A 27818-nucleotide genomic window follows, 5' to 3' on the forward strand; every position below is an offset into this window, starting at 1 on the left:
AAAAAAAAAAAAAAAAAAAAAGGTCCACCATCCGGGTGCTGGGGCTCTACACGAGGGTGCACGGCCAGCCTCCGACGTGGCCAGAAGAAAAAAAATGGTATCTCATTGTGGTTGTCACTTGCAATTCTCTTTTTATGTGTGAGGCTGAACAAACATCCTCTACTTTGACCTTAGATGCAGGTGGTTGAGGAAGCCATAAATCATTTGCGGTTTGGGTATGTTGTCATCACTGATGAATGGCAAGTTCCCTCTCTTGTTAGATGTATTTGATTCTCTTTTTAAATAGGCTCTTTGTTCATCCTGGTGTTCTGCAAAATGTGTATTATTTTGTTGAGTATATGTTGTAGTTTAAGAGCCTCTGTATTTTCTTTTCTGTCAACTTTTTATTCATGTACTTTGCCTATTTGGCTATAGATTATTAGTCTTTTTTCCTATTAGTTTGTAGGAATTCTTTTTTTTTTTAAGATTTTATTTGACAGAAAGAGAAAGAGAGAGAGAAAGCACAAACGGGGAAGTGGCAGAGGGAGAGAAAAAAGTAAGCTCCCCACTGAGCAGGGAGCCCAATGTGGGGCTCAAACTCAGGACCTCAGGATCACGACTCAGCTGAAGGCAGACGCTTAACCAAATGAGCCACCTAGGCATCCCTGTAGGAGTTCTTTATATATTAAGACAAGTCCTCTATTTCTGATTTGAAAATTTGTTCCCAAGCTTGGCATTTATCTTTTGACTTTGTTTTCCTTTTTGTTTTGTTTTTGCCACCATTGCTTTTTAAATAAAGCCTAAATTCCTCACTGCAGCCTCTATGGCCCATAATGGTCCATCCTCTGCATCTCTGACCCAAATTTCCTTCCACTATCTACCTCTATCACTCTGCTCCAGCCCATACATATTCCTTGCTGTTTCCCAAATAACCCATGCCCTTTCTGCAAGAGAACGTTTGCCTTTGCTCTTCCCGTTGCCTAAAACTGTCTTCCTTTCTTTCTCTCCTCATCTAGTTAACATTACTCCTTTAGATTCCATCCACTTCTTCTAGGAAGCCTTCCTTGACCACCTCCCAGTGGCCAAGTCAGCCTTGCTCACCATTATCATCCCAGCACTCAGCACCGTACACAGCTCATAATACTTGCTAAGTAAGGACTTGCTGAGTGAATGAAGAAAGGTTGCAGGAGGCGATAGGCAGGTTGAACTGTTAAAAAATTTTATTAAAATGTCCAAGAAGTACATTAATGTCCACAGTGTCAGATACCACAGACCCACAGAACACTGCAGCTCACAGCAAAACCAGCAGAACCCGAAGCTGTTCACACGCACACACACTCACACGCATGCCACACACGCGGCACACGCAAACACACACGCACATCCCAAAGGGAAAGACTAAAAGACAAACCACCCACTTTAGAAAAGACCAGAGCCCCTCCCACCATGGAGCTGGGGTGGAGGCAGAGTAAGGGACTAAGGGAGCCAAGGGCAGGGAGCATAAACCAAGACCACTCCCCCCAAAAAAGTTGCATCCCCAGCACCACCCCCAAAGGAAAATTATTTTATGACATGAATTACTGAAGATATGTTATTATATTTTTTAAATCAAAAGAAATTATCAAAGCAAGAAGACAAATGTACATCCCTGGGCTTACTCTATAACTATAAGGTGGAGCAGTGGATAATGTCTATAGCAGGGAAGACTGATGACCATGGTCAAGCATATGGGTCTAGTTTGCACTTCTCAATCCTTTCCTAAATCTGCCTGTGTACGTGAGAGAGTGCCATTATGTTTCAACCCCTTCCCCCAAAGTAAAGAGCAACGTTTGAAGTCACAGAGGCAGGACCAAATCCTTGCTCCTGTCTTGGCTGTGACTTCGAACCAGTGCCTTTCTCTTATCTGAGCCTCAGTTTTGCTATGTGTAAAATGGGGAAGTAATGATTCCAAAATCACTGGGCTATTGAGAAGATTCAAGGAGATAGTGTGTGAATCCCTAGCACAGTATAGACTCCATAGTTGTCAACTATTATTACTTCCCAGGAGGAATATAGACTCAATGAACACATTTCCTTTTCTACTGAACCCTGGGACCACATGTTTGTTTATTTTTCTATCATGCAGAGGGCCATTCCTCATTGTAGTTTTTAACACAAATCCACAGATTTTGCCCAGAGTAGAGGAGATGAGAGTGGACAAAACATGGAGGATAAGTTGTGGGTTTTTCCTGCCGGAGATCAGGGAGCTGAATCCCAGCCTTTGGCTTGGAAAGTTCTTTTACAGGTTGCAGATTTGGGGGAAGAGATTTAGTCAGTTCTTTCCCATTTAAAAGATTTTTTAAAAATGATGAGAGAAAAATGTGTGTGTGTGTGTGTGTGTGTGTGTGTGTGTGTGTGTGTTTCGGATTTAACACTGTGCATTTCTCTACAACATGACCGCAGGTCGATGTCACTACTTCAAGTTTTAAGCGTTTCTAGTCCGCCAGGCAATGAATGGAGACGGGGATGGGGCAGGAGTAGGAGTGGGACCCAGGGCAGGGGCACTACCAACGTCTCTTTGAGGGATGGGGATGAGTACTGAGCTAGAAAACTTGGCACCTCCTTGGTCCAGGAAGGAGGTTCTTTGTCTCCCTGAGAGATGGAGGGGGAAGTAATCTGGGCTCATCCAGCCCTAAACATCCTCTCATCTGTGTGTGTGAGAGAGACTCACCACACATACAGAACCACCAAATCTCAGCACTGGACTAGGACCTGGGAGGGTAAGCAATACACCTTCCCTCCATTGCCCATATATTGCTCTGACTACTCTGATCCCTAACTCTGAGGGCACAGAAGGAGGTTGTTCTAAAACATTCCTAAAATTCAGTACATAGGAGTTCCACACTCCGTCTATCCACCAAGACCAAAGATGGAACTTGGGCTGAAGTCCAGGGTGAAGGAAGAGCAGCTGTCATGTTCAAGCGGTGTGCTTCCATGTAATTTTCAACTCCCAAAACCAACGACCTTAACTAAAAGCTTCAGCCTGCATTTAGGACATCTGATGGTTTACTAAGCCTGAATTTCTGGTGTGATAAGCAATTCCTTAGTGTGAATCCAAGCATGCACTCTTGCACCCTCATCAAAGCCTTATTTCAACAATTGGTGATCAGCTGTGCCAACAAAAGTCTTAACCAGTGCAAAGAATGATCTTTGCCAATTGTGCTTTCCCTTCACTGGGAGATGCTCCCAGAGTTCAGCCTGACTAGAACTGACTTTTCAGACACATGGCTATGCCTGCCAAGAGGACCTTGTGTATATAAGAAAGAGGAGAGAGGAGCTTTTTACAAAGGGTTATGGATGGGGGATGTGGTTTGGGGCTCAGGGGGCTTCCAGACCCTTTTGTTTTTCTCTGGGTTCTGTCTCCCCAGGTGAAGGCTCCAGAGAAGGTGTGGGAAGGGGGTTGTGCTTCCTTTTGCCTGGTTCTTCAGCAGAAATTCCCTTCTTCCTTCTCCCAGTCCTCTACTGGGTGTTTCTTGTGTTTTCTACGCTCCTTGCGTGATTTGTGGTGGTGATGCTGGTGATGGTGCTGGTGGTGGTGATGGTGACGCCGCATCCGATGGGATCGTCTGGCTGCAGGGAAATAAGGGAGGACAAGCAAGTGGCAAAAGGAATGAGAGGCAGGTGGCCTGATGCAGTGACCCTTTTCAGGGGGAGGAGAAATGAAGGAAGCACCGGGCAGACTGGTAAGTTCTCAGTTATCTGCAAGGCTGTAGTATCAGGGATACATTTAGTCAGATCAAAATGTGTAGTAATAAGATATTCTAATTGGAGACTACAAATAGCTGGCAATCTGTGTTGAGGTGTCTGGGGACAACCACTTACGTTTGGTGCAGACAATCTGGGGCTGGTCCCACTTGCCATTGCTCCGGCATCGGATGATGGCCACATGGTGTTGGGTAAATCCTTCATCACACTGGTATCGTACAGTGGCATGGACATTATACTTGGTCTTGCGAGCACCAATGGGTGAGGCATTCTGCACTGCTGGAGGGGGGCCACACAGCACTGGAGACAGAGGAAGCAGAAGTTAGGGAAGTGGCCACATCTGGGGCTGAACTGGTTTCCTCTCTTTTTGGGACTAATACATCCCTCAGCAGGTCCTGCCCTTTGCCCAGCTGTGGCCTCACATGTCTAGAAGTGACTGTGTCTCTCTCCTTTACCCAAACCAAGAGCTCCTTAGGGGCAGAAACCTCCTAGATACATCCCACTCTCTTCAATTCTTCTTCTTCTTCTTTTTTTTTTAAGATTTTACTTATTTATTCATGAGAGAGAGAGAGAGAGAGAGAGAGAGAGACATAGGCAGAGGGAGAAACAGGCTCCTTGCAGGGAGCCTGATGTGGGACTCGATCCCGGGACCCCAGGATCATACCCTGGGCCGAAGGCAGGCGCTAAACTGCTGAGCCATCTAAGGATCCCCTCTTCAATTCTTATACATGATGGCAATGAAGGAGATGGGAGTCAAGAATAAATCTGAACAAATGAAAAGAAAGGATGTGAAAACTGGCAAAGAAACATAAGTAAAAATAAACAAAAATATGAGAGAAAGGTAGACATGAAGATGCATATATGGGTTCCCTTAATATGTAAAGAGCTCTTACAAATCAGTAAGACCAACAAGCCTATAGAAAGTTATACAAAGGAGGGCAGCCCTGGTGGCACAGCAGTTTAGCACCGCCTGCAGCCCAGGGTGTGATCCTGGGGACCCGGGATTGAGTCCCACGTCGGGCTCCCTGAGTGGAGCCTGTTTCTCCCTATGCCTGTGTCTCTGCCTCTCTCTCTCTCTCTCTCTCTCTCTGTCTCTATGAATAAATAAATAAAATCTTAAAAAAAAAAGAAAGTTATGCAAAGGAGATGAACTAGCAGGTCACAGGAAAATAAAGGCATACAAACAGCTTATCGACGTATGAACAGTTGGTTATTCTCATCCTTAAAGACATGCAAACTACTAAAACAAGTAGATACTATTTTTTCCCCACTTAGATGAACAAAGAACAAAAAGTTGGAGAACACATAGAGTTGGCAAAAGTGGGAAAAAACAGGCACTCTCACACAGCACTGTAGTGAAAACTGGGCAGGGCTGACTTATATTTACAAACTTAAATGAAACAACAAAGCAGTGCATGTGAGAGGCAGGAGGGGAGCTGGAGGGGAGTTGGAGGAGAGAGAGCAACAGCATACCTGTCCCCTTCTTACAGACATACGGGAGGTTGTAGTTGCAGGGAACATCGTTCCAACGGCCGCTCTCATGTGCAACCATCACCACACAGTCCTCCCCACCCGCGAAGAAATTGTCAGGCTGATTCTCCCGCCAGTTCTCATATTGCTGCAGGAATGGGAAACAGGGGGGCTCAGGCTTTGTCACTGCCTACTGCAGGACTCCCCTGGCCAGACCACTCAAACTTTAAGGACTCAGTGTTTCCATCTCCACAGTGGTCACCATTCTGTCTGACAGTGGCCTCCACCGCATTGCGTCACCTCTCCTTTAGCCCTCCTACCTTCTTCCTTTCTCCCTGATAGTCTATTTTCCACATGGGTCACTGTTACACAAATAGTTGAACAAAGGTCCAGGAGGGATTCCCTGAGGAAGCAAGGGGATAGCTGAAGACCCAAGGGTAGAAACGATGCGGGTAGGGAAGAGAATTCCAAGCAGAGGGCACAGCTAGTGCAAAGGCCCAGAGGCAGGACAGTGCTCATCCTGTTTGAGGAACAGAACAGAGGCCAGTGGGGTCAGAGTTGCTAGACTGAGTTGCAGTGTGGTCAGTGAGTGGGCAAGGGCCAGTTCTTGCAGTAGAACAGATGGATTCTTTTAAACTGGGGTATAATACCTGTAACAGAAAATTTACCATTTTAACCATTTTTAAGTGTCTAGTTCATTGGCATAAATACAATTCACAACACTGTACAACTATCACCACTGTCTATCCCCAGTACTTTTTCATCCTTTCAAACAGAAATCCTGTCCCCATTAGCAATCACTCCCCATTCTGGCCTGCCCCCAAGCCACCACGGATCTACGTTCTGTCTCTACGAATTTGCCTATTTTAGATATTTCACGTAAATGGAATCATACATCATACAACATGTGCCCTTTTATCTCTGGCTTTTTTTCACTGAGCACAATGTTTTCAAGTTTCATCCACATGGTAGCACATATCAGCTTTTTATCTGAATAGTGTTCCTCATGTGGATGGACCACATTTTGTTTCTCCATTCATTTGCTGATGGACATTTGTTTTTGTTTTATTTTTTTAAGATTTATTTTTTATTTATTCATGATAGACATAGAGAGAGAGAGAGAGGCAGAGACACAGGCAGAGGGAGAAGCAGGCTCCATGCCGGGAGCCCCATGTGGGACTTGATCCCGGGACTCCAGGATCGCGCCCTGGACCAAAGGCAAGCGCCAAAACGCTGAGCCACCCAGGGATCCTCGCTGATGGACATTTGGGTTGTTTCTACCTTGTGGCTGTTGTGAGTTGGAGTGCTATGGACATGAATGTACAAATACCTGTTTGAGTACCTGCTTACACTTCTTTGGGGTATCTACCTAGGAGCGAAGTTTCTGGGTCATGTGGCAATTCTGCTCGACTTTACCTTTTTAAGGGACTGCCAGACTGTTCTCCACAGCAGGACGAGGTGGATTTTTATCTTGAGAACAATAGGGAGTCTGAGAGGACTCAAAGCAGGGAGAATCCTGATCTGATGTATGATTTTTATTTTTATTTTTTTTAATTAATTTTTTTTTGATGTATGATTTTTAGAAGGTCTCCGTATATATAGGTTTTCCTTTTGGGGTGATGAAAATATTCTGTAACTAGACTGAGGTGACAGTTGCACAACATTGTGAAGGTACTAAATGCCACTGAATTACACATTTTATTTTTTTATTTATTTTTTCTTTTTGAATTACACATTTTAAAATGATTAATTTTGGGGTGCCTGGCTGACTCAGAAGAGAGTGGGATGCTTGTTCTCAGGATCGTGAGTTCAAGTCCTGTGTTGGCTGTAGAGATTACTTAAATAAAAAATTTTTAAAAGAAAACTTTAGAATTATTTTTATGTTATGTAAATTTCACCACAATTTTTTAAATAAGGTTCCCATGGCTGCCAGGTGGAGGGGCAGGAATGTAGGTAGCAAGTGCATGTGTTGTGGAGGGGGCTGGGAGGCTACTGCAGAGGTCCTAGTGAGGTGATAAAGGAGACGGCAGGAAGTGGGAATATCTTGGAGTCTACGGCTGGAGGGCATGACAGTGAGCAAGAGGAGGCTTCAGGTCCTGGTCCTAGGTCTATAATTTCAGCCACTGGGTGGGCCAAGTGTTTAAAGGCCTGGAAAGTCAAGGGCCATCTGGGGCTTTGCTGAAGCTCCTCTGCCAACTCCAGAATCTCAGAGCCACAAGGACCTGTGGTTGATTTGCACAAGAGGGTAAAATCAGGCCAAAGCACAGAGCCCACGAGGCTCATACACATCCCACCATTCTAGGGAGACCCAAGCCTGGCTTCTGGCACTCACCAGCCCTGTGTTGTCCGTCCACTGGAAATCCCTCTCCACGATCCTGTCATTCAGGCCGATCCAGGTGTTTTCACGCCCAAAGCCTGCGAGGTGGGGGCATCCTGAGAACGGAGTTCCGACCCCTCCCCAGCCTCGGGTATGGGCTGGAGGAGTGGTGGAAAGTGTGGGAAAGGAGGACCCCAGCCCCTCCCACAGCCTCTGTGTGGGCCGGAAGCCCTTGGTCTCCTCGATTCCCACACAGATGAGAGTGGGGGTCGGGGAGGAGGCATGAAAAAGGCTGGAATTAGGCCCCAGTCTTGCCACGATTTGTGGATTAAGCAAACAGCCAGAGGAAGGAAAAAACAGAGATGCGTCAGATCTTTGCAGAAACGGGAGTAAGGGATAGGAGAGCCAGCAGGCAGGGCTGGACAGGGCAGGCAGGTGGCTGAGTGAGGGAGTTAGTCACTGAGTGTCACTGAGGATAAGCATGTGTTTGATTACATTCAGGGTAGAAAACAACAACAACAACAACAATGAGGGAACCAGGGAATTAACAAATGAAAGAATTACCAGGGGATGGGATGGGGGAAATGTGAATAATTGGATGGATGAACAAATGGCACGGGGATAATGAATAAATCAATAAATGCCAGATTTAATTGATGCAATACGGTTTTTCTAGATTTCTTGCAGAGCTCCATCCTCATTTCATCCCCCACTTCACAGATGCCTCTTCATTGCCCTCTTTCCCCTGGCTCTGTTTTATTTGTCATCAGTGCACTTAGGACCAGCTAAATTATAGTATAGACTTATTTAATTAGATATTTACTTGTTCGCCTATAGCCCCCATATAAGAATGCCAATCCCTGAGGACAGGACAATCTGTGTCTCACTCACTGCTGTGTCCCAGCACCTGGAATGGTGCCTGGCACATAGCAGATACTCAGTAAATATTTGGTGACTTAATGAATGAAGTGAATCTGTGAAATAATAAGTGAATAAATGGACACATGAATTAAAGTGGTCAGGGCTTGCATTAATGAACACAGCTTCAGAAAGGTAGTGTCTTCAGGACCCTAGGGGATGCCCTGGCAAAGGGACCCTCCCGCCCCAAAGTCCCTACTGTTAATGAAGCTGTGCTCCTCAGGCGAGTGGATGCTGGTCAGGTGGCCAGCTCGGCGGCGGCAGTCCCTCTCGGCGTCCTCCCATGCCCGTCGATGGGCAAAATAGCGGTAGCAGTGGCCCTGGAACTTGTGCCAGCCATGGTCACAGCCCTCTGTGTCTGAGAGGGGGGATGGGAGTATGAGGGAGACTGGCCTTGGGCCACGCCCTACCCCGCTGGCCATGAGCAAGTGCACCATAGACAGGGCCAAACCCAAGGTCCTTGTGGGGCCAGATCACCCCTTTTCCTGTCCCCATCCCCCTGAGCCTCTTCCCTACCTCAGTCACCTCCCCTCTCCCATATTTCTCTGCTGCAGGAAGTGATTCTACTGGAGACCATTACACCCACCCCTCTCATCCCAACTCTGAAGTCTCCTTCTCTGATCTGGCTGTACTCTCTGTATGGATCTGGGAACTCAGAAAATGGGCTTCAGGACAACCTAAAATTTCTCTCCTGGCAAAAGGCTCAATCGAGTAGACATTTGTCCCAAAAAGCTACGCAAATGGTCAATAAACACATGAAAAGATGCTCAACATTCTTAGTCATTGGGAAACGCCGCAAATCAGAGCCACAATGGGACACCACTGCACACCCACTAGGATGGCTAAAATTAAAAAAAAAAAAAATTTAAAGGAAAATAACAAGTGTTGGTGAGGACGTGGAAAAACTGGAACCCTTGTACATTGCCAGTGGGAATGTCATATGGTGCAGTCACTGTGGGAAACAGTCTAGCAGTCCCTCCAAATGTTAAACACAGAACTGCCATGTGGCCCAGCCATTTCAGCCAGGTATAAACAAAAAGAATGGGATGAGAAGAAAGGAATCTAGTGTCCAAACAAAAACTTATACCGAATGTTCACAGTAGCACTCTTCACATTAACCACAAAGGGGGACACAACCCAAACATCCACCAAGTGATGAATGGATAAAGAGAATGTGGTCTATCCCTACAATGGAATATTATCCAGCCATAAAAAGGAACAGAGCACTGATTCACACAACAATATAGATAAATCTGGAAAACATCAGTCTGAGTGAAAGAAAGCAGACACCAAATGACATGTAGTGCAGGATTCCATGGATATGAAATGTCCAGAACAGGCAAATCCATAGACAGAAAGTAGACAAGTGGCTGCCAGGGGCTGAAGGAGGTGGATGGGGAGTGACTGCTCATGGATACAAGATTCCCTATCAGGGTGATGAAAACGTCTTGGGAATAGGGAGAGGTTGTACAACACCATGAATGTACTGGATGCCATTGAACTGTACACTTTATAAAGGATAAGTCTATGTCCTGTGAGTTTTATCCCAAAACAACAATTTATCATCTGTTCAACTCATGGCCACAGAAATAGAAGCATGTGAGGGACACATGCAGCCCAGCAGCCCACCCCACTCTTGGTGCTATTTCTAGGGTCTTGGCAGACTCACCTTTCTCGCAGAGGCTGCCCCCATAGCTGGGGAGGCAAAGACAGACGAATGTGTTGACCTCGTCAATGCAGGTGCCTCCATTTTCACAGGGGCTGGAGACACAGTCATCAATATCTGGGGAGGGTGGGATGGGACTGAGTCAGAGGTCAGCCTCCCCTTGGTTCCCAGTCCCCATAAGGAACCAGGCAGAAGATGAGGTCATGATCCTACCATCCATCCTGGACTTGAGTGAAGCAACAGTGGTCTGCACAGATGGCCCAATGACTCTGGAGGTCAAGGGGATGGAACCTCACACAATTAACATGAATTAGCATTAATGAGAGCAGATGCCACTGGGCCAGCTGAGAGCCAGTGTGTGGAATGTTCCATTGGACTTCAGAACACTGAAGGTTATACTCTGGCAAGCAGACTCACAGAATGTCGAAGATGGAGGGTCTTTTCAGAATGTGGAACTTAGGGAAACTGAGTTCCAGAGCACCTGCAAGGACTTGCACAGAGGCATGCAGCTGTTTGTAGGTGGAGCTAGATATCATTTGAGTTCTCCTACCAATTCCTGTGTAGGCAGTGCCTGAAGTATGTGTGACTTGGGCAAGTCACTTCCCCTCCCTGGGACTCATTTTAATTTTTGCCAAGTGATGATAAAAATAGCACCTTTTCAAGGGTGGTTGTAAGTGGAGGGTCAAAAGAAGAGCTCAATAAATTATACTGCTTATATTTATTGTTATAATTCTATAATTAGTAGTGTGGTTGGGAAATCAATGAAATAATGTGCAGAGCTCAAGATTGATATCATTTATACTTAAGTTAAAATTTCATAATTTGTCATGCTTCCTGTGTTGGGGTTTTGGGGGCTAGGAAGAGCCCCCTTGGATTTGGGAGGAGTCTGAGCCTTATCATTCATCTTCCCCTCTAATCCTTGCCTGGTAGTAATGGGAGGCAGCACACCTGAACCTTGATCCCCAGCTGCTTGGTGCTGGTTCAGCTAATTGGGACCGATTTACTGGATCCAAGGAGAGGGAGAGGGGAAGGGAGCATCTGAAGCCAGCATTTTGTGATCCCTGAATCCTCATGGGAATGTCCGCTAGGGTAGACCCCAGGGCTCTGGTTCAAACAAGTCTAGGTTCAGATTCCGAATGTGGGGCACTCACCGATCTCACAGTTCTCCCCGGTGAAGCCCTGGTCACAGCTACAGCCATACATGGTGCCATTGGCTTTACAGGTACCGCCATGCAGGCAAGGGTTGTTCTCGCATGGATCCAAGGGGGCTGCAGAATGGACAGGCAGTGTGGAGAGGAAGTAGGCCACCATGTTGTCTGCCTTCCCAGAATCCAGACCTAAGACTCCCAAAACCCTCTCCGTGGAGTCCCCTCTATAACTTCTCACAGGCAGCTACCAATTTCCTCTTGCATGCTCCTGTGATGAGGATCTTGCTCCCCTCAGGAACTGTCCAGAGCAGCTATAGACCACTCGGCGTATGCAAACTGAACTGGAATGGGTTTCCTGAAGCTTCTTTTTGGAAGTCTCTTGGAATGTGGGTTTAAGAGCCTCCCTGACTTGTCCCTTTCTTCTGGACATGCCCTGATGGTCATTGTACTTCCCACAGTTTGGAGCACAGAGGTGGACATAAGGTCCCAAGTGGGGTATGAGCATCACTAGCAATAGTGGGAATCATCACCTCCCTCATTCTCGTGGCTCAATCTTTTTTGATGCAGTCTCAGTGGTTACAGTATGGACAGGTGGTAGATGATAGTAGTTATAACCATGGGCTCTGGAATCAGAGAGGTTAGTTCAATCCCTGGCTCTGCCACTCACTAGGGACCCTGGACAAATTACATCTCTGAATTTCAGTTGTCTCATCTACCAGATAGAAATAAAAACAGTTCATCTCTTTCCCAGTTCTGACCATAATGCCCTGTCTGGCTCTGTCTATATCGATTTGAGGCATCTTAAGGGGTCTCAGCATTGCTCAGTATGGACTTGACACTCAGGGAGCATTAGGAATATGTGTCCTTGTCTCCCTCCTCCATAATTACCCCCATCAGCTGGGTTTTCCTGGGAGGCAGCTGAGTCTCCTTCTGCCTCTCCCCTCTCAGAGGCCAGATGCCTTTGTGGGTGGTCTCCACCCTGGGGCCTGGGAGAGGAAGAGCAAGAACTCTCATCCTATCCCAGGCCACCCCTATCCCTTGTCAGGACAGTATCTCATCTTCCACTGCACAGACACTAGACCCGTCGCCCAGAGAAGAGCAGGGCCTGGCTGAAATTAACACAGCAGAACAGTACAAGAACCAAGACTGCCCTCCAAAGCTCTGGAGGCTCAGTTAAAGGCCCTCTCTCGGGGCACTTGGGTGGCTTAGTGTTTGAGCATCTGCCTTTGGCTCAGGTCGTGATCCTGGGGTCCCGGGATTGAGTCCTGCATCAGGCTTACTGCAGGGAGCCTGCATCTCCCTCTCCCTGTGTCTCTGCCTCTCATTCTCTGTGTCTCTCATGAATAAATAAAGAAAATCTTAAAAAAAAAAAAAAAGGCCCTCTCTCTGGCCCCTATAACCTAGAACTTGTTTCTGTTTTTGCCTAGTCCAGGGACTCATAAGAAATTGAAATGGTGATAAGCAGTTGCTTCCTCTCTCACACCCACAGGTGTGATCTCTGCTGTCACCCTCCACAGGCTGTTTTCCCCAAAAGCCGCCAGAGATAGCCTATGTAAACCTGAATCAGGTCATGTCCCTCCTCTGCTTAGGTCCCTCTATGGCTCCCCATTACCCTATGAGGAAAAGCCTTACTGCAACCCACGGGGCCCTGTGGAATTTTTCCTAACATCTCCTTGCCCTACCTCCTCCTCTCTTCCCCTGGCTCATTCTGCTCCAGCCACACTGGCTTTGCCGTTCCTACAACATGCCAGGCACGGGTTCTGCCTCAGTGTCCTGGTACAGGCTACTTCCTCTGCCTGGAATGCTCTTCCCCTAGATCTCCCCATGGCTCTTCCCTCACCTCCGCTGGTTTGCTCAAATTTCATCTGGCTAGAGAGGCCTTTCTGACCCCCTGTCACAGCTAGAAAATGCCCACTGGCATCCCCCACCCTTTACTTTTCTCTTTGGCCCATGTCACTTTCTGATTTCCAATATAATTTCTTATTTACTAGATTTATCATTATTTGTTGGTGCCTTTCCCCAGAGCAGTGATGTTCCACATGGCAGCTACATATAGTTATTTAAGTTTAAATTAAAATGGAATAAAAGTAAAAAGGCAGTTTCTCAGTCACATGAACCATGTTAAGGACTCAGTAACCACACGTGGCTGGTTGCTACCATATTAGACAGCATTGCTCCAGAACATTTCCATCATTGGCAAAGTGCTAGAATGTCAGCTTCCAGAGGACAAGGGACTTGGTCTCAAGATGGGGCCTGAAACACAGCAGGCATTCAGTAATTGCTTGTTAATTGAATGAAAGCTGCTGGCCCTCCTGTAGTGGCTGACGCCTGTCCGTGGGGTGATGGCAGGTGCCCCCATGGATGGCCAGAGGGGCCTGTGGCTGGCTGTATCTGTCCCTGGTGCCACCCCAGCACGTGTGTGCACACGCATGGGGCTGCCGGGCGCCGGGACGCGTGAGCCCTACCAGGTGCCCTGAGCTGCCGACACCTACCCACGGGCTGGCGGTGACTCAGTCGCTCACTGGTGCTGCTTTTATTTTTGGCTTCATTAGCATTTCTGCTACAAGCGGGCGGGTGGGTAGGCGCTTGGGTCTCCCCCAGCGTTGGCTGCCTCCCTCCACCCAAGCTGCCACTGGCTTCAGTCTGGAGCCAAGAAACCAGCAGAATCCAAGATAGATCCAGCTGTGGTCTTGGGGGCTCCACCCAAAGCATTTCCTTAGCACCCCCTTATACATGGTTTTCCCTCCCACCTCTCTGATCACCCCTTCTCTAGCTCCTTTAGCTTTGAGCCTCCTTCCCTCTGCCCATCCCCCATCACCATTCTCTTTTCTGCTCCTTGCCTGGGTGAGCTCACCCCCTCCCCAGGACCTTAGGTGTTTGTTTGGTTTTATAGCAATGAAACAAGTACTACCTAGTGTTGGAGACACACTGTTGTCACATGGCCTGGATTCAAATCTTATCATCTACACTCCTCAGCTATATGATTCTGCTCAAGTCACCTGACTTTCCCATGCCTCAGTCTCTCTACTCTTGCTAGAACTTCTTCCACCAGGACATTTTAAGGATTAACCAAGTTGATTCCAGTAAAGTGCTCAAAACAAGCCAAGCGTACAGCAGGTACCAATAAGCATTAGCCTTTATTGATGCTCACGCCTCTGCCCAGAGTCCACTTGCCTCCTGGGCATCTGAGAAAAGAGGAGCAGTCCTAGACACAGCCCAGAGTGACAGGATGGGCAATGAAATGCTGCATCCGCTATTTGCAGCGCCAAGACACTTAGCCTTCAAAAAAAGGAGCAAGTGTAAAACCAATTGTGTTAATAAGAGTGTTTTGGAACTCAGAAAAAGTGTCTTTTAATTAGCTGCTTCTTCTTCTTCTTCTTTTTTTTTTTAAGGCTCAGTTGGCCAAAGGGGAGGAAAAAAAGCCAGAATTTGCAGGCTGAGCTGGCCCCAGGAGAATAGGGCATTCGGCTTTCTCGGAACTCCTCTGGACATAGAACAGTTAAGAGTTCCACAGACTTGGGCTCTGCTTGAAGTGTGGCCACTGAGTAGGAGGCAGTCATGCTTCCCCTAAGCCTTATTTTGCTCTCTACAAAATGGGGGTGATGCCCACCCCTTCTGCCTCTTCCCAGTACCCACTTTCCCTGGAGGTCTACTTGCAATTCCCACTTGACCAAAAAGCCCTCCCTGCCATGCCTCCTCCCTCCAGCCCCACCCCGGGGTGTCTTCCGGACTGAGGCATCACTGAAGGCCAGACCCCAGTATCTCACAGCACTGTCTGGCTCAGAGTGGACACGAGCATGATCTGTTGACTGGAATCATCTCCCAAGTTAAACTCCATCCAATGCCTCGTTATTCCCCCATTACTCATTGTGCATCAAAACAAAGGTGCAACTTCACCTCCTGGCCTTTACTCAGCTGGTACCTCTTCCAGGAACACCCTTTCTGCAATTCAACTCTGCCTGATGAGCTCCAACATCATTCCCCTGTTAAAAACCTTCCTGGGCCCCTGTGTATAACCCTTCCTTCCAGCTCTGGGCTCCCCAGCCCCTTTTCCCCAAGCCCTGGCCACAGTGGAGGAGGTCACAAGCTTTGAACTCACCCTCCTCTGCACTCCTGTTTCCAGGGATCCCTGGTAGGGTCGGCTCTTCTCCACTTGCTGTCTCCTCCCAGAAGCCCTCCACATCTGGGCTCCCTGCCAGGACCTCCAGCTCAAACTCCTCTGGGTCCAGGGAGGCAGGCGGATGGGTGCTGGGGGTGTCCCCTGGCATTGTAGGCTCTCCTGAGGAAACTGAGACAGGCTTGTCCATGCCAGCTGCTTTCGGTGTCCAAGGAGGAAAACCAGGCTCCCCTGGGGGACTGCCCTCATGTGAAGGGGCCAAGTCTCCCAGTGTTCCCTGGGTCACCACCTGGCCCTCTGGCCCTGGATGGGGTTGGGAGCTTGAGGAGGCCATTGTGGACACAGCCAGGACCCCAACCTTGTCCCCTGGGTCCGGGGACGAGAGGGACATTGCCATGCTCGAATTCACAGCCATTTGAGGGCTCAAGGTTGGGGGGCTTTCGGCTCCCTCAACCACATGGGATCCAGGTTCCCAAATCCTACCAGCATCACTGGGATCCAGGTTGGCTGTGGAATCCGTGGGCCCCAACATGGCTTCTCCATTTATAGCAGCCCAAGGTTCCAAACTCGGGGTGACCCCAGGAATCAAGAAGACTCTGGGGACCCCCGAGGGTGCAGATGTGGGGAGAGAGTCCAACCCCTCACTGTGCAGTGAGGGCCACGTGCCCTGTGCCTCGTCCATGGTGGCCTGAGAGTCAGACCTCGAGATGTCTCTCACTCCTGGGGGCTCAATGGCTGTTTCAGTGGGGGCGAAATCTTCCACATTCCTGTCCACAGAAGCTTGTGGAGTGGATCTGGGGAGCTCAGCTTTGCTGAGCCCAGTAGGGCTGGTCCCCCCAGTTTCTCCAAAGTCTGCCCTGGGAGAGTCAGGACTGGGTCCAGTTTGTGTGTCTGTGGCTGTCTGCGAGAAACCTACTGGATATCCCGCTCTGTGGCTGCCGACTGTTGAGGATGTGGCCTCTCTACCCTGTCCTGTTGGGACTGAGGAGAGGGACAAGGAATGCACCTCTGGATGGATGGGGTCCTGGGGGATAGCCTCAGTCTCTGAGGCAGGAGAGGGTGAGATGGTGGCTATGGCCTCACTATGCCCCTTGACCCTGTCGGCCTGCGTGGGGAGGGGTGTAGGGTGTGGCTGAAGCCACAGTTTCGGGGCACGAAGCATGGCCATGACAGGGAGGTCTGGGGAAGAGACCATGGGAGCTACCTCCCAGGAAGCAGAGCTGGGGCCCTCTGAGGGGCTGGGTGCCAGGGCAGTGCCCTCTGAGGGGGACCAGGGCAGGTCAGGAGTGGCTGGCCTCACACTGGGGCCCTTGGCTTCCTCAAGTTCCAGGCCAAGGACCCTGCTGGGGCCTGGGATGCTAGGTGGGACCACGGTTGGGGGCCACAGCCAGGACTCTGGAGGGCTCCTGCCACCAGGGGAACCTGCAACAATATCAACAAGAGTAATTCTAATTATCTCTCAGCAGTTCCTTCTGTTGAGTGCCCTTGGCTCCAGGCCCAAGGAAGAGGGGGCTTCTGAGGCTTGGTGGGGCCTGGGGACCCAGCTGGGATTTGGAGCCTCTTCCTGTGCCCCCTCAGATCCCCAGGCAGGTCCCACCTCCCCCTTGAACCCCACTCACCAGCCTCAGGCATATCCACCTCATTGGTCAGCACAGCCCAGGGGCTTTGGCTCCGGCTAGTCCCTGAGGCATCTGTGGCTCCGGTGGCCAGCAGAGGCTCCACGTGATTCCCAGGAGCCTCTGGGGTCGGGGGCTGGGTGCCGGCCTCAAGCCCCATCTCCAGGCCTTGCTGGGGTTCCTGCTGCTGGAAGTGGCGCCCATTCAATCCTTTAAAGCGTCCCCTCTTCCTGGGTATGGGGCCAGTTGGAGTTGCCTCCGTGTGTGTGCCCACTGCAGTGCTAAGGCTGCTGGGGCTGGGGGTCGCTGGGCTCAGCCATGCCTCTTCAGCCTCCAGGGAGGGCCTTGAGGCTAGCGTGAAGCCTCCAGGGGCAGGGCTGGGGGTCTCCCGAGACTGCTGCTTCTCTGCCAAGATCAGAGGCTCTTCCTCCCCACTGGACACTAGAGGCTCCTGGAAGTCAGGGGTGACCATCTCCTCCCCAATGCTCGGCTCCAGTTCTTGGGCTGGGGGCCCTTCTGCTGACAGGATCTCCCCCTCATCCCCAGATGAGGGGGTCTCTGGGTCTCCATGTTGATGTGGTGTCGGGTGATGAGCTATGAGAGAAAGCCAGAAAGGTTGTGTTAGGTCCAGGGGCTGGCTGGGAAGTTCTGGCTGAAATCTACCCCCACTCCAACATGCTGCAGCACAGACCTTCTGTATATCTCTCTCTGCGCCCCTCTGTCTCTGAAACCTCTGGGTGGTTTCTGGGATCCCCCAGACTGAGAGAGGGAGGTGTGAAGTTATCACTCCCACAGTTCAAGCTAGGACCCACTGTCAAGGTCAAGAGACAGCATGGCTCCTGGGTAAAGCTCAGGCAGTGGACACTTATCCTGGGGGACAGATCACACCAGGGCTGTGGCTCCGCCCAACGGGGGGGGGAAGCTCCTAATGAGCGTGGCCTTCTTACAAAGGATATTTTTTCCCCTTGCACATTGGACTTGGGTCCTTGAAGTCAGGTGTGCAGCTTCTGAAGCTTTGGTCCCATTCCAAGGACTGGGGTCTTCCCTAGTCTAGTCCCTGGAGGTGTGACCCTGTCCAGGGGCCATGGTTAATCAAGGCAGCACTTCCTCCCCAGGGGATATTTATGCACAAGCCTCCAGCTAAAATATGCTCCACCCAGGAGCGTGTCTTTCAGGGATCTCCAGAGATACACCCCACTCTCTAAACAGAACTTCCCGCTGGCAGCTTGGCCGCCTCGGGCCGCGGTCCTACCCCCAGGGCGGGACTGCAGGGAAAAGCCAGCACTGGGGGCGTGGCCTACCCCGAGGGCGTGGCTTATCGCAGACCTTGTTTCCAAGGATCTTCTCCCGCGTCTGGGCTCCGCCTCCACTAGAAAGCAAAATTCCCGGGGGCGTGGCCTTGACCTGGGCTTGCAACCTCGGGGCGCGCCCTTACACGCACCTCGGAAGCAGTAGGCATCGAAGCGCGCTCCGGGCGCCGGGAAGCCGGTGCGGTTGGCGAAGCGGTAGACGGTGCGCACGCCCGGGGCTGGGCCCCCGCAGCGCCGGCGCGGCGTCTGGATCGGGTAGCGCACGCTGCCGTCGGCCAGCCAGCCCGGGTCGCACTGGTCCAGGCCCTCGTGCCAGGCCAAGTGCAGCTGTCCCACCGAGGCTAGCGCGGCGCCCTGGCGGCGGCACTGGGCACGCGCGCCGGCCAGAGTCAGGCGGCGGGCCGGGCCCACATAGAAGACCTCGCCTGCGGGAAGGCGCGGGTGAAGGTCACGCGGGCCTGGGGGATCCTCCCCCGGAGCCCGGGAAGGGGGTCCCACTCTAAACCCCAGGAGGGCCGGGTTTGGGTGGTGGCAGATGGGCTCGCCCCGCCGGGTCGTCGTCTTTACTTCTCAAGCGGTGCTAAGAAGAGGGCCTTAGCTTCTTTTTACAAATAAGGTAACTCAGACCCTTGAGTGTGTTGGGCTTCAGAGAAACGGAGGGGATTGGCGTGGGGGGCTCAGAGAGGGAGAGGAGGGTAGGAGGAGGGAGCTGGGCCAGGGAAGAAAAAAGGTTCAGAGCAGGGATGGGGTCTCAGAGAGAGGGAAGGAGCACAGAGAAGGAGGGGGGCTCAGGGAGGGAAGGAAAGCTCAGAGAAGGGTGAGCCCAGATTCTGGCTGCAGGTTTAGAGAGGGATGAGACTTAGGAGAGCTAGGCAAGGACTTAGGGAGGCATGGGGGTGGGGAAGGTAACGGGGGTTCAGGGAAGTGGGGGTGGGGGTGTCCTGCCAGCCCCAGACTTACCCCCCAGCTCACGGGCAAAGCAATACACATCGTAGAGTTCCCGTGGGTCGCGCCTCCCATAGCTCCTCACCCCTGGAAGGCTGCTACGGTCACCATAGCAACCAGGACGGGACTGGGTGATAGGATACCTGACAAGACAAGGAGGGGGGTCCCTCTCAAATGTGTGCACCTGGGGCCCCCAATGACCATCTTTCCCAGGGGTTAGGACTCCATGTCCCAACTCTATGTACCCCCTCACCGAACAGTGCGGTCAGAGAGCCATCCGGCATCACAGTTGTCAAAGCCGTCTTCAAAGGCAGCCTGCAGGTGCCGTGGGGCTGCAATGGTGGCTGAGCTGAGACGGCAGGCCTCCTGGGCCTCTGCAAAGGTCAGTGCATAGCGATCCTGAGCTGCCCGGTAGTGGAACACAACACCTGCAGGGGAACATCCAGGAGAGGAGCTGATTATGCTGGAATCTTCAAGAACAGACCTCCCTCTTGCAAAAAGTCCCTTCCCCCAGTTTGATAATAATAGACCTGCTCCCCTATGCTGCTTTGTACCACTCCAGATGATATACCCCTATTTTTAGATAACTGATAACAATGGCCATAAAGGGCTAGAAATTGTCAAATGTTTACCGTGTAAAAAGCATTCATAAGCATGATCTTACTGAAATCTAACAACAACACTATGATTATCCCCATTTCCAGAGGAAAAAACTAAGGCTAAGAGAGTTTGAGCGACATGTCCAGTTCCACACAGCCAGTATGAGTCACAGCCAAAATTCATATCCGGGATGATCTGACTCAAAAATAACACTCTCCATGCCCAGGTTTAGACCCTGGAGGTGATAGGAGGCATAGAGAAGAGTGAGAGAGTTTCTACCTTTTAAGAAATAAGTACATGCTGGGGCAGGCACCTGCCTGGCTCAGTTGTTTGAGTATGCAACTCTTGACCTTGGGGTTGTGAGTTCAAGCCCCACATTGGGTGTAGAAATTACTTAAAAATAAAATATTTTAAAAAAAGAATTAAGTACATGCATTGATTGGGGAAGCACAGGTGGCAATGGGAAATCAAGTGTTTCTTGTTCAGCCTGGAAATGGAGTCATGGAAGACTTCCTGCAGGAGGCGACATGTAAGTCAGGATGTGAAACATCAATAATGGGCTCACTGTGAGTGAAATTCCAATTCCATTTTGGGGATGAAAGAAATGTCTGAGCAAGACAAAGGAACGAAACCTTTTATTCTATTTTATCAGAATTCCTGGAAGGCAACAGCTGCATCTCAGTTATGATTATGTCCCCAGCACCAGATTAGCATATGGTAGTGTTAATAAGTGTTTAGTCGAATTAATGAATTGAAGCCCAGAGGTGGAATTTACTTCCTTCACCATTTACCAGTTTTCTTCAAGATTTATCAGTTTTGAGCAGCAAGGCCTTCGAAAGGGGATAGTTGGCTGGTCCCATAAAATATGCAGTGAGACACTGTTGGGTGGAGGAAGACCAGGGGGCTGGGGGAATGCAGGGACTTGCCCATGACCAACATAGGTTAAGGGAAATTAACTTCCCAGCAAGAATCCACACAAAGGAGCCACATCCACCAAGGATGTTTTCCACACAATGGTCATTCACTTAGTCCTCTGTCAATTATTTTTTTGCGCTCTACTGTGCCATACCCTGTTCTAGGACTTTGCTTTAATAATTAAAATTTTGTTTTATTTCATTTATCTTGATCAGTTAGGAAATGAGAAACACTAGATACTTCAACAGAAAGAATTTAAAACAGGAGTTGGTTAAACAGGTATTTGAGAACTGTTATTTGCTTAATATATTTTTCAGTTGACTTTAAAAAGAAAACCTCACTCTTTAAAACAAATTTATTTTATTAAAAAAACATAAATGTATTGCAAAAGGAAATTGGCATTCCTGTTTAAAATAGAAAGTCAATATCCTTTGTCTTATGTGAAAGTAGGTAACCATGAAAGGGACTTTAAAAAAAGTTATAAAAGCCTATAAAATACTGTGATCCACAAGAGACAGCCAGAACTTGCTCTCTCTTAGTGAAAAGAGAGAGAAATGTTAGAGAAAGAAAGGGAAGTCCCGGAGGAGACTTTCTTTGGGAATTTATCAGAAGAACTGAAAGGGAATCATTGTTCAAGGAGTGATCTCTAAGGTGACATTCTGTGGGTGAGCTTCAGGCTCAGTCCCTCCCCCTCCCAGCTTTATCCTCTCCCCTGCCCCCAACTGACCTGTCACCTCCAGGGGCACCAGGTCCTGCTCATCCTCGATGCCCCTCACCACCTGGCAGCGGTAAAGCCCAGAGTCGCTGGCCCTCAGGGGTCCCAGGAGCAGTGTTGCATTGGCCCGGTGCCGGGGGTAGGCAGGCAGTGACACGCGTCCCTGCCAGCCCTTGGCCACTCGAACCACATTGTCCTTGGCCACAAGGATGGGCAAGTCCTGTCGCTGGCCCGATGCAGTCCGCACCTTGGTCCACTTGATCCGAGGGGCTTCTCGGGCTGCACCCGGCCATGACCGCAGGGTGAAGAGACAAGGCAGGGCTACCAGCTCTGCCAGTGCAGCCCGGACCAACCCTGACCCCACCTTCTGCATGTGGAGCCCTTTGTCAATGTTGGCGGAGGCAGCAGCAGTGGAGTCCTGTGTGCCTGGAGTGGAGAACGTGGAAAGGGGACTGACTCAAAGACAAGGACCAGTGGGGACTGCTATTCCCCTCACTTTACAGATAGGGAGACTGAAGCCAGAGAGGGTAGGTTGCCTACAACATCATAATGCAGTCAACAGATCTGTGATGTGCACCCCAGTCTGTGAGCACAAGAGGAGTAATAGGGTCAGATACCTTCACAGTTCTGCCTCCACTCAAAATCCAGATCTTGGGGATGCGTGGGTGGCTCAGTAGTTGAGGGCCTCCCTTTGGCTCAAGTAGTGATCTTGGGGTCCTGGGATCCAGTCCCATATCAGGCTCCATGGGGAGCCTGCTTCTCCCTCTGCCTGTGTCTCTGCCTCTCTCTGTGTGTCCCTCATGAATAAACAAATAAAATCTTTTTAAAAATCCAGATCTTGGCTGCCAGAAATTGACTCTCTGTCACTGACACACAGTGTGACCATGGGAAAGTCACTATCCTTCTCTGAGTCATAGTTTCCCCAAAGTTAAGTAAGAGGCAGCCATTAGAAGGGAAATGTTTGTGTTTGTGGAGTACCTTCTATTTAATGGGCACTTCATACATAGCAATCAGCTCATTTGATTTGTTTCTTCTTAAAGAATTTATTTATTCATGAGAGACACGGAGAGAGAGGCAGAGGGAGAAGAAGGCTCCCTGGGGGGAGCCTGATCTGGGACTTAATCCCAGAACCCCAGGATCATGACCTGAGCCAAAGGTAGGCCCTCAACCACTGAGCCACCCAGGTGCCCCAGCTCACTTGATTTTCATAACTATAGGCAGAGGTGGCCATGTCACATCATGTTTTGGGGAGGGGAGTTGAAGAAACTGAGTCTCAGAGACATCATTGTACTTGCCTAAGATCACAGAGCAAATCAGGAGGCATTTCTAATGCCTGGGCTTTTAACTACCACTGGGGAGATGCCAGGTAGAGTCACATATACCTTATTGCTATTGCCCCACCCATGGCAGGCATCACCAATCAATCTCTGCACTATTCTCTCTCTTTTTTTTTTTTCTCCCTCTCTCTCTTCAGCTCATCTCAGCAAAACAGTGAGAGGCAGAAACCTCCAGCCTCCACTGGCAATGACTAAAAATAACTTCTCAGGTGTCTTGTTCGCTTTTGACTGTTCAAAGACCTTTTTCATCTATTCTCATTTTATTCTCCAGACCAAGCCAGAAAGCCAGCAGGAGAAGGCTCCAGAGTTAAAAAGCTTCCCCATCTGGTCAGTACCCCCGAACCCAACCTCTCCCACCTCACAAGCCAACTCACTCTGTTCTCCAGCCACAAACAGCAGCATCTGGAGCATCAGGAGGCCTGAGGCCCAGACAGATGTGGTCCCCATCCTGGACCTGGAAAACAAGATGGAAAGAGAGGGAAGATGGGGGAGACGTACAGTCCTCCCAGACAGTCAGTGTGGAAGGACCAAGTGCCCCCCCTCACAGATCTGGAAATTGAGGCTTAGAGAGGCCTGTGTGTCACTCAAGGTCACATAGTTAGCAAGCAAGGGCTGATCCAGGATCTAAACCCAGGACCAGCTGACTTCAGAATCCCAACAGTGAAATCTCACATCAGAAGCATGGGTGCTGGAGTGAATCAGACCTGGGGTTGTTTCTCTACCTGTTCCCTGCTGTGTGATCTGGAGCAAGTAGATTAGCTTCTCTGTGCCTCAGTTTCTTTGTAGGTTAGATAGGGTTAACATCAGGTAGTTGGAAGGAATAAATGTGTAAACACAGTCACTACATTTAAAATGCCTAGAACTGCCTGGCATGAAGGAGTAAATCTAAGCTGTTGTTATTATTTAAAATTTTTTTAAATTTAAGTGATTTCTACACCCAACGTGGGGTTCAAACTCATGACCTTGAGATCAAGAGCCACATGCTCTTCCAATTGAGCCAGCAAAGCTCCCTTGAGCTGTTGTTTTCATTAATATTGACCTTAACACAACTAAGATCAAAATCCCATTTTTCAGGCTGGCCTCACCCGTAAGACTGGGGGCTCCTAGAGGGCAGGTGGCAATCCCAGTCTGCCTGGGGTTCCCAGTCCTGGCAGTAGGCTGGCCTCCAAGCCAGCCTTTAATCTGGGTTTGCTGACTGACACGATTCTCAGCTTCAATTCCAGGATTTGGTTGTCGCCAAGATTCTATTCTTGGTTTCTGAGATTTTTGAGAGGCTGCCAAGTCCCAGCTGGGGGCAGGGGCCTCACCCCTGCCCACCCCACCTTCTTCCTGACTTCATACTGCCTAGTGAAGATGCTTCCTAGGTCTACAGAGAAACTCCAGTTGTAGGTCCAGCCTTTTCTAGGGGTTATGGCTCTCAGGAATAAAATGCACATATTTTATATTGAGTGCCAACTATAAGTAAGACCCAATCCAAGCACTGGGACACAGCAGTGCCCTTCCAGCCCTCACATTCTTCCAGAGACCAGAAACCCTGGGGAGATAGTCCCTCCTTAAAGTCTCTCAGCCTTCTGTACCACTCCCCTCATTGGGGTTCAGGAGGTGGGGACAAATGGCAAGTTAGAGCATCCTCTATAAACTCAGCTCTTGCCCCCCTACCCTAATAAAAACAGCCCTGAGAAGGGGAGTGTAGACAGAGCCAGAATGGGGGCTGTGGAGGACAACTGGTCCCATCCCCAGCGTCCTTTCCCAGCTCCCAGAGGCCCTACTGGGAGGCTAGCCAGGGACCTATCCGTGGTGCTGAACTCTAGGGAGGCAGTGCAGAGACACTGCCCATTTGGTCTCCTTGCCTTCCTCTGGTTCAGAGAGGGCTAGCAGTTTGCCTAGGGCTGCACAGCAGGGCAGAGTCCAGGCCCTGGGATGGTGCCCCCAACCACCAACCCATAAACCTCAGCAACTTCTGCCTCCATTCCAGGCTGTCCTCATTTCTCCACCTTGGAACCTTAAATAAGTATGGTGTCCCCTGATGGTTGTTCAAGGCCTGGCAAGGTATTAGAGGGTTGGGCAGGACTCTGGGCTGCACCTGCCCCAAGAGGGCCTTAGGAAGGGGTGAGTTCAGAGAATACACACACACACACACACACACACACACACACTGACTGGTTAAAAGCACAGACTACATCCAGGGGTGCCTGGCTAGCTCAGTTGAAGGAGCATGTGACTCTTGATCTTGGGGTCCTGAGTTTGAGCCTCACGTTGAGTGTAGAGATTACTTTTAAAAAAAAAAAGCTCTGCCTCTATTTTCCATACACTGTATGACTGTATGCTGCTTCATCTTCTATGCCTCAGTTTCCCCACCTATAAAATGGAGACCATCCAGCATGTACCACAGAGGGTGGAATGAGCTTGTGAAGTGCTAGAAATGTCAAATTAAAAAATCAGTTTTTCGTATACAAATCCTCATGTACGCATGCAAATGTACAGAGGTGATCCAACACAGTGAGTTTCAGGTGCACCCTCCCACGTGCACACATGCCCTCCCAGATGCACTCTGTTCCCTCCACTTGCACCCTCACACACCCACACCCCTTCTCTTAAAATACCTCCTCCCCAGAGCAGCCAGAGGTGAGCATTTACACAGCTGTCTGGGGCTCGTCCCCTCATGAATAATGCACGAGCCTCATGCATATGCAATCAGGGGCCTGTGGGGCCTTGGAGGAGGGGCGGCCTGGAAAGAGGTTGTGTGTGTGTGTGTGTGTGTGTGCAAGCGCGCGCGCGCGCACACACACACACACACACACACGCGGGTGCCTCTCTCAGTGGGAACTGAATGTGGGTGAGTTTGCCAGCAGGCGTTTTTGTGTGCCTGGGTGTGCGTCGGGGTGTGTGTCCAGGCAAGGATGTGAACTTGTGCCCTGTGATGTGTGGATATGTGCATGGGTCTGCAGCAGCTCTGTACTGCGTGGAGCATAAGAGATCCACTGTGGTCTTTAGATTTGCAGGTCCAAGTGCCCTTCCGCAGGGACCATGAGCACATGTGTGTGTTTCTGGCCTTGGAGTCAGGGCATGTTTGTGTGCATGGGCATGATCATGGAACTCCTCAGAGGAGAATGGAAGTCAGGCTTCTAAACCATCTCAGGCTGCCCCTTTGGGACCTAAACCCCAGCATCCCCCCCCATTAGCTCCCCAACTCTGCACACAGACCATATCTCACGTCACCTCTGGTCAGGGTCCACACTTCCAATCCCATGGAAAGGACCCCCTTTCTGTACATGCAGCCACACACCCCAGACTCAGAGCCTGGGAGACACACGCGCACACTCGGATTCACAGTGACATTAACAAAGAGAGACAATATGGGCACTTACAAGGCAGGCAGCACGTCTTCTGCACAAAGACACACACCCACAGTCTCAGGCTCCCCACATAAACCCCTCGATGAGGCCATACCGTCAGACACAGTTCCTCACACACACTCACACATGGTGATGCTAGTCCCTGGCACAGACCAGGCTGGATAAATGTGGCCTTGGTGACTGGCGGGCACACATCATTTTGCCACCTGGTGATGTGGCCCCTGGCATAAGTTTCCTGACAAAGACACAACCTCGATCACATTAGACTCACAGAGGACCCCAGACCCTCCACGGGCACACAACCTCTCTCAGCATGGGGTAGACACACATACAAACACACAAAGCCCCCACCTCCTGGGGGGAGGGACACCTTCCATTTGAGAATGTCTGCAAGCCAGCGAAGCTGCTGGGTTCTGAGGTCCCACGATCTGCCCACCCCTCCTTCTTTGCCCTTCCCCCACGTCCCCCGCTGGGGCCCAGCGCCAACCCTCTCTTCATCCTGGCTGTCTCCCATTAATGCTGCTGAGAGGAACAAAGCCCCGTGCACAGAAATGGGGGTCGCTCCTGCCTAGGCTGGGCCTGGGGTCCCAGCCCTCTACTTCCTAGTGCCTGTGCCCCCAAAACGCCAGGACTTCCACAAACATCCATATGGACGTATGGAGCTGAAGGGGTGAGGCAAGAGTCTGTGTCTCTCAGTGAGGACACGGTCAGATGTGGAGGTGCTGGGAGCTGCCCCCCTCTTGGGACTGGGTGCCCCTCATGGGTCCTGGGGATCCTAACTGGGGGCTTTTGGGGACTCACACCCAGCATTCACTTGGGAGACCCGGTGTACTCCCTGGGAGAAGGGACACCACCCCAACTCCAGATCTAAGGGAACAACAGGGACCACCTTGGTATGGAGCCCCCCAGAGCCTCCTCCCTGAAGGGGATGTGGTGACAGGACCTGGGCCAAAAGGAGAGGGAGACAGTAGAGCGCCCCTTCCCCATGGCCATTCACACTTAGGGAAGACCCTCTTCCATCGGACTCAGGCAAATCAAGGGGGGCCCCCTCCCCGCTGCAGTCCAGCCTGGATTCCTCCATTCATCTGCAAATTGGGAATCCCCACTTAAAATCCTGGGGTGTCTCAGCTCGGACACCCGGATACCCAGTTTGGAGCCCCTCATATAGCATCTGGCTGTCCCCATCTCTCTAAAGTCGGGGTGCCCTCCCTCCCTTAGCCTTGGTTCCCAGTGCCCCCTCCCCAATTCTGAGACCCACCCCCAGCCCGGCCCCCTCCCCACCTTGAGATTGTCTCTGCATTTCCCAGATAACCCGGGGACTGACCCCCAAATCTGAGTCCCCCTGACATTCCCGAGCGCCCTCCCAGTTAGCGTTCTCTCCCCAACCTGGGTCTCCCCTCCCCCTTTTCAGCCCCCTCCCTGTTCTGGGGGCTTCTCTCTGATCCCAGGCCCCCTCCCCAATCCCGTGCTCTGTCTCTAATCGCGAGGACCTCTTCCCCAACGCGGCCCCCTCCCCACGACGGACCCCCCACCTGACTCCTAGCTCGGACGCATCCCGGGGCGGTCGCCCGGCACAAAGGACGCTCCGGCTCTGCTCGCTCGCGCCGGGTCCAGCCCCTGCGCCCTGCGCTCCGCTCGCCCCAGAGCCGCTTCAGCGCTTATAAA

At 50.5% G+C, this 27818-nt stretch overlaps 1 protein-coding gene across 2 annotated transcripts; it reads right to left on the minus strand.

Annotated features, from left to right (window-relative positions):
• Window positions 1-1181: 1181 nt before the first annotated feature.
• On the minus strand, window positions 1182-27818 carry NCAN (neurocan). 2 transcript variants are annotated; one of them, XM_077859268.1, is made up of 16 exons: window positions 27686-27818; window positions 23172-23251; window positions 21473-21886; window positions 19484-19658; window positions 19246-19373; window positions 18417-18710; window positions 16979-17569; window positions 15843-16781; window positions 15342-15530; window positions 11246-11362; window positions 10098-10211; window positions 8628-8786; window positions 7526-7608; window positions 5197-5341; window positions 3841-4023; window positions 1182-3588 (listed from the first exon to the last, which is right to left on the minus strand). In XM_077859268.1, the coding sequence occupies exons 2-16, from the start codon at window positions 23242-23244 to the stop codon at window positions 3443-3445; spliced, it is 3750 nt and encodes a 1249-aa protein (XP_077715394.1). In that variant the 5' UTR covers window positions 23245-23251; window positions 27686-27818; the 3' UTR covers window positions 1182-3442. The 2 variants fall into 2 exon arrangements, with proteins under 2 accessions (XP_077715394.1, XP_077715393.1); XM_077859267.1 differs by having other exon boundaries at window positions 15342-16781.

Source organism: Canis aureus, chromosome 19 (assembly GCF_053574225.1).
Source record: "Canis aureus isolate CA01 chromosome 19, VMU_Caureus_v.1.0, whole genome shotgun sequence".
NCBI lineage: Eukaryota > Metazoa > Chordata > Mammalia > Carnivora > Canidae > Canis > Canis aureus.